Raw genomic sequence first — 5,799 nt, 5'->3', positions numbered from 1 at the left:
TCCCTTAGAACGGATTCGCGTTGCCATATGTTTTTATAGTTGCTAAGTCTTTTAGATAACCAAGATCTAAAATGTTTCCCTGAGGCTGGAGTAAACAACTGAATCTTACCCGGGCGTTGTCTAGTCTTTTTAAATTCTCGAGATCTAAAAATCTTCGCTATGTTTTTCCAGGGCGAGGTACACCCTCTGATTCAGATATCACGTGTGATGACGAGGTGAGACTTCGGATCTCGCCTCGATCGTGAGGTATTTGCACCGTGGTCCTCGGACGAGGTGTGGACTTCGGAGCCTTTTGTTATACTTTTGCAATTGTTGCCCAATGGGCAACTAGAGTTATTTTATTTTTGGGACTGTGCCTTCGCGGAGAAAGGCTGCCTACGTACCCTTATGCAGGGATCAAGTCAGTCGTAGTTCGATTCTTGCTTTTAGCAATAATATTTTTTTAGGTTGATCACGTTCCATGATCGCAAAACGGGAACACCACTTAGTGTTTCGAGTTCGTAGACCCCGGGATGTGCTATTTTCGTGACCCTGTAAGGGCCTTCCCAATTTACACCGAGTTTTCCCGCGTTTTCTTTGGCAATGTTTTGGAATATTTTTCGGAGAACCAAGTCTCCTATGTCGAATCCTCTTGCGTTGACTCCCTTATTGTAGAATCTGGCAATGGATTGCCTAAAGAGGGACAGTCGTGCCAAGGCCGCATCCCGCCTTTCTTCCACAAAATCCAAGGAGTCGCATAATGATTCGTTATTTTTTTACTCATCTTCAGGTGCGTGTGTCACCCTAAGGGTTTGCACCTGGTGCTCGATCGGGATGACTGACTCGACCCCGTGAACTAAGGAGAACGGGGTTTCTCCTGTCGGTCTTCGAGAACTGGTTCGGTATGCCCAGAGCACACCGGGCATTTCTTCTGCTCATCGTCCTTTCTTGGCATCGAGCCTTTTCCTTATTGAGTATACTATAGTTTTGTTTGTTGCTTCTGCATGTCCATTTCCTTGAGGATACCGTGGTGTCGACATCATCAACTCTATGTTATTGCGGAAACAAAAAGTTCTGAATTTTTTTTATATGAACTGTGACCCGTTGTCCGTTACGATCTCGTGGGGGGTTCCGTGCCGACAGATTATATTCTTCCAGATGAATGCGGTTACGTCGACATCTTTTATCAAGACGAAGGCGCCTGCTTCGACCCATTTTGAGAAATAATCTGTTAAGATCAACAAAAACCTTAATCCGCCGGGGGCGGACGGCATTGGTCCCACGTTGTCCATAGACCATTTAATGAATGGGTATGGAGACGAGATGGAGGACAACTCTTCAGCGGGTCTTTTTATGTTGGGTGCGTGGCGTTGGCATTGGTCGCAGAGGCGCGAATGTGCCTCGCAATCTGCCAGTATGGTTGGCCAAAAGTAGCCTTGCCTTTTTATTTTGACGGCGAGTGCTCTGCCTCCTGTGTGGCTTCCGCACTCTCCCTCGTGTACATCTTCCAGGATTCGTTTTGACTCGTCCACGCCGACGCACTTGAGGTACGGTCCTGCGAAGCTTCTTTTAAACAGATTTCTGTCTATTACGCAGAATCTTGCGCTCCTTAGTATGAGCTTTCGTTTTGCCATCTTGTCAGACGGGACCGTACCAGTCGTGATGTAATGTATGATTTCATCTCTCCAATCCCCCTCTTCTATAGCTATTACTGCCGTGACAGTGATGGCTATGGAAGGTTGTTTGATTGTCTCGACTGGTATTACCCTTTTGAGGTTCGGGTCCGAGGTAGATGCCAATGTGGCTAGTGCGTCTGCAGAGGTGTTTTCGCCCCTGGGAATTCGCGTTAGAGAAAATTGCTTGAATTGCGCCGCAAGGTCTTTCACGACCTTTGAATAGGCTTCCATCCGCTCATCCCTTGTTTCGTATTCACTGGAGTATTGGTTTGCTACAAGCTGAGAATCGCAATAAGCATGCACTTGCTTTGCTCCCACGACTATAACCAATCTTAGTCCGGCTATTAGCGCCTCATATTCGGCTTCGTTGTTGGATGCAACAAAGTCGAGTCTGAATGACTGTTCGATGACCTCGCCGTGGGGCGATGTCAGGTGTATTCCTACCCATGCCCCTTGTTTTGATGATGCGCCATCCACTTTCAGTGTCCAAGTGCCATCATCCTCAGTCACGGCTGGGTCCTCTTTCGGGAGTTCGATGAGGAAATCCGCTAAAACTTGAGATTTAGCGCTAGTCCTAATTTGATACTCAATGTCGTATTCGCTTAGTTCTACTGCCCATTTGGTCAGTCTCCCTGACTGGTTGGGGCTGTGTAGGAAACTTCTTAGCGGTTGGGTCGTCATCACTATTATGGAATGGGATTGGAAATATGGCCGGAGTTTTCGTGCTGCGGAAACTACGGCTAATGCCAATTTTTTCATGATAGGATATCGAGTTTCGGCGTCGACTAACGACTTGCTTACATAAAATATGGGTCGTAGGTCCCCTTGCTCTTCCCTGACGAGCACTCCACTAACCGCTGCCTGAGAGACGGTAACATACAGGTAGAGAGGTTCTCCTGTCACAGGTTTTGCTAAAATCGGGGGTGTCACCAGGTACTCTTTTAGTTCCTTGAATGCCTTCTCGCATTTTTCGTCTTGAGTTTCTTGTTTCCTTTTAGGAGTCGATAGAACGGGAGGCATTTGTCCGTGGATCGAGAGATGAAGCGATTGAGGGCGGCGATGCGGCCCGTCAGTCGCTGCACTTCTCGTCTATTTCGGGGCGAGGGCATTTCCCTTAGGGCTTTCAGTTGGTCTGGGTTTGCTTCAATTCCGCGCTGGGTGACTAAGTACCCAAGGAATTTCCTAGATGACACCCCGAAGGAGCATTTAGCAGGGTTCAGCTTCATTTGATACTTATTCAATACCTCGAAGCATTCCTGCAAGTGCCCTACGTGGTCGCAATCTCTTAGGGACTTGACGAGCATATCGTCAATATACACCTTCATTGTTTTTCCTATTTTTTCTTTAAACATTTCGTTGACTAACCTTTGATAGGTTGCGCCAGCGTTCTTTAGTCCAAATGGCATGACCTTGTAGCAATAAGTGTCTCGGTCTGTTATGAATGCCGTTTTTTCTTGATCGTCAGGATGCATTAGGATCTGGTTGTATCCCGAGAACGCATCCATGAATGAAAGCATCTTATGTCATGCGGTTGCCTCCATCAACTGGTCGATGTGTGGCAGGGGGAAGCCATCTTTGGGGCATGCCTTGTTTAAGTCAGTGAAGTCGATACACACACTCCATTTTCCATTTTTCTTTTTTACGACGACGGTGTTGGCCAACCAGTCCGGATATTTGACTTCACGAATAGAGTCAGCCTTGAGGAGTCTTTCAACTTCGTTGTTAACTATCGATGCCCTGTCGGGGCCAAGTTTACGCCTCTTTTGTTTTATTGGCTTGAAATTTGGGTCTACGTTAAGCTGATGGGAAGTAACGTCGATACTAATCTCTGGCATATCTTCGGTCGTCCAAGCGAAGGTAGATTTGTTTCGTTTCAGGAAGCAAATCAGCTCTCGTCGTATGCCCCCCTTAAGCTCGGCTCCGATTCCCATACACTTGGAGGGGTCGAGGCCGTCGAGCTGTATTTGTACTATCATTTCAGTACTCGGGGAGTCCAGTTCTTCCAGTTTAGAGCCTTCATTTTATGTTGGCTCTAAGTTTGTTAATAGCTATTGCTTCTCACTAGTTTCTTTAATATTTTGCTTGTGGTTAGTGAGGTAGCAGCTACGGGAGGTCGCCTGGTTACCTCTTATCTCACCTACCCCTTCAGGCGTGGGGAACTGGATACATTGATGGAAGGTAGAGGGGACGGCCCTCATCCGATGTATCCATGGTCGCCCCAAGATAATATTGTAAGGGGAGAGGAATTCCAAAACCTAGAATTCGACTATCTTATTTATTCTGTTGGTCTTTACGGGCAGCTTGATGGTCCCTATTGATGGAGTGGTCGACCCGTTGAAGCCTGTTAATTTGGTCTGCTCCTTCTCTATCTAAGATTCTTCGATTCCCATTCTTTTAAGGGTATCTTTGAAAATTAGATCTACGGAGCTCCCTCCATCGATTAGGACTCGGGCGACTTCACAGTTGGACACGTCGATTGTTATTACGAACGCGTCGTCATGCTGGTCTGCTGCTCCGGCGGCTTCTCTTTCAGAGAATGAGATTTGAACATCCTGTTCCTCTCCGATCTTGACGGTCTTATTCATCAGCTAACGTTGATGAGCTTTTATTAAGTTGACTGAGCTTTTGCAAAACTTCGATCCGCCCATTATGAAGTCGACTCGGTGTTTTGCCGCGGTCGGTGGGGACTCCGGCTCCCCTTCTTCAATGGGCCTAGATCTTTTTGGCGAAGGATTGCCTCTGCCGCGGTTGTTAAAAACCTTCTTTTTGGGCGGGGGACCCAGGTCGATGTTTTTCAATTCCCCATTTGCGTATTTTTCGGCCAGTACTTTGCGCATAGTTTCGCAATTTATTGTGGTGTGGCCGGTGGCCTGATGGAAGTCGCAGAACGCGTTTGGATCCCTAGTCCATTTTTTTGCTTGGGAACCTCCCTCCTTGGAGATTTTCGAGAGGACGTCCTTATAGCGGATCATATAATCTTTTAAGGACTCATTTTCCTTCTGCTGAACCCCCCATAGGTCCACTATCGTGAGCTCGTCTTCGACGAACATCGAGTAGTGTTTTAGGAAAGCTGCCGATAGTTTGGCGAAGCTATCGATGGAGTTTGGCTCGAGCCTGGAGAACCACTCCAGAGCGGCTCCAAACAAACTTTCGGCGAACAGTTGGCAGTACCCTGCCTCTTGTTCTCTCTCTGTCAGCATAGCTCGTCCCATCGCAATCCTGAAGGATAGGATATAAGCTTTCGGGTTCAAGGTCCCGTTGTACCACGGGAGTCGAACTTTTCCGGCGTCCCCAATAAAGACGTCGGTTATGTTTTTTGCGAAAGGGGTCCTTCCCGTTTCGGCGATAAGTCGGTCTATCTTGGGGGCCGAGCTGGTCGCACTGTGGAATTTTGAACGGAAAACTTTTAGCTTTCGAATTCGGTCATGCTGGGTTCGCCCTCTTGAAGGTGGCGAAGTCCCGTGCGTACTGGCGTGACCGTAGTGACTTTGCCTCAATTAGTTTGCGTCTGGTTCTGCCCGCCAAAATATTGGGGGGTGAACATCTGGAAAGTTGTCGCAGGGCGAGGTCCGAAGTCTGCCGGGAAAGATCCTTGAGGTGCTCCCACTGGTGGGGGTGGGGGCAGTCCCTCCGGATCGATCGTGGCTTCTGTGGCGAGCTCTTCCGTACCCCCTCCGAGCTGTGAGCTCGAGCCCGAGGGTAGGTCCATGCCCTGAGAAACTTGGATCCCAGTGAAGTCCAGACGGACTCCAGAGGGAAGAATCCGGCTCGTTTGCGCGGCTGACGCCGCGTTGCGAGCGGACTCTAGGGCGGTCACTTCGCCGGGTCCTGGCTGTTGACCCGGGGTATTTTGAGGCGTCAAGAGGGAATCCAGCCGGGCGTTAAGGCTCCGGTTGGTTTCTTCCTGACTTTCTAATTTTTTGTTCAGCATATCCAGGATTGCCCTGATCCCCGGAGGGATTTTCTCTCCCGATTCATAGTGAGTTGGGGTGGAAGACATGATACTACTTTTCTGGCGAATTTGCTTCTTTCGAGGTTAGCCTTTCTGACCTTCCCGCAGACGGCGCCAAATTGTTGATGTCGATTTCAACAATTTCAAATTATAATATAATATATATATTTGATTTATTATAAATATGGGTTT

The 5,799-nt window shown here is 48.1% G+C and overlaps 1 protein-coding gene across 1 annotated transcript; it reads right to left on the bottom strand.

The window, feature by feature from the left end:
* Nucleotides 1-1,064: 1,064 nt before the first annotated feature.
* Nucleotides 1,065-2,675, bottom strand: LOC149402161 (uncharacterized). The gene has a single exon (XM_089608252.1). It carries the CDS (start codon nt 2,673-2,675, stop codon nt 1,065-1,067), a length of 1,611 nt encoding a protein of 536 aa, XP_089464378.1.
* Between the last annotated feature and the right edge of the window lie 3,124 nt (nt 2,676-5,799).

This window comes from Urtica dioica, chromosome 3 (genome assembly GCF_054948205.1).
Source record: "Urtica dioica subsp. dioica isolate 48M chromosome 3, U.dioica_male_clone48M_v1_H2, whole genome shotgun sequence".
NCBI classification, from domain to species: Eukaryota; Viridiplantae; Streptophyta; class Magnoliopsida; order Rosales; family Urticaceae; genus Urtica; species Urtica dioica.
This window is presented reverse-complemented; position numbering and strand designations above follow the sequence as displayed.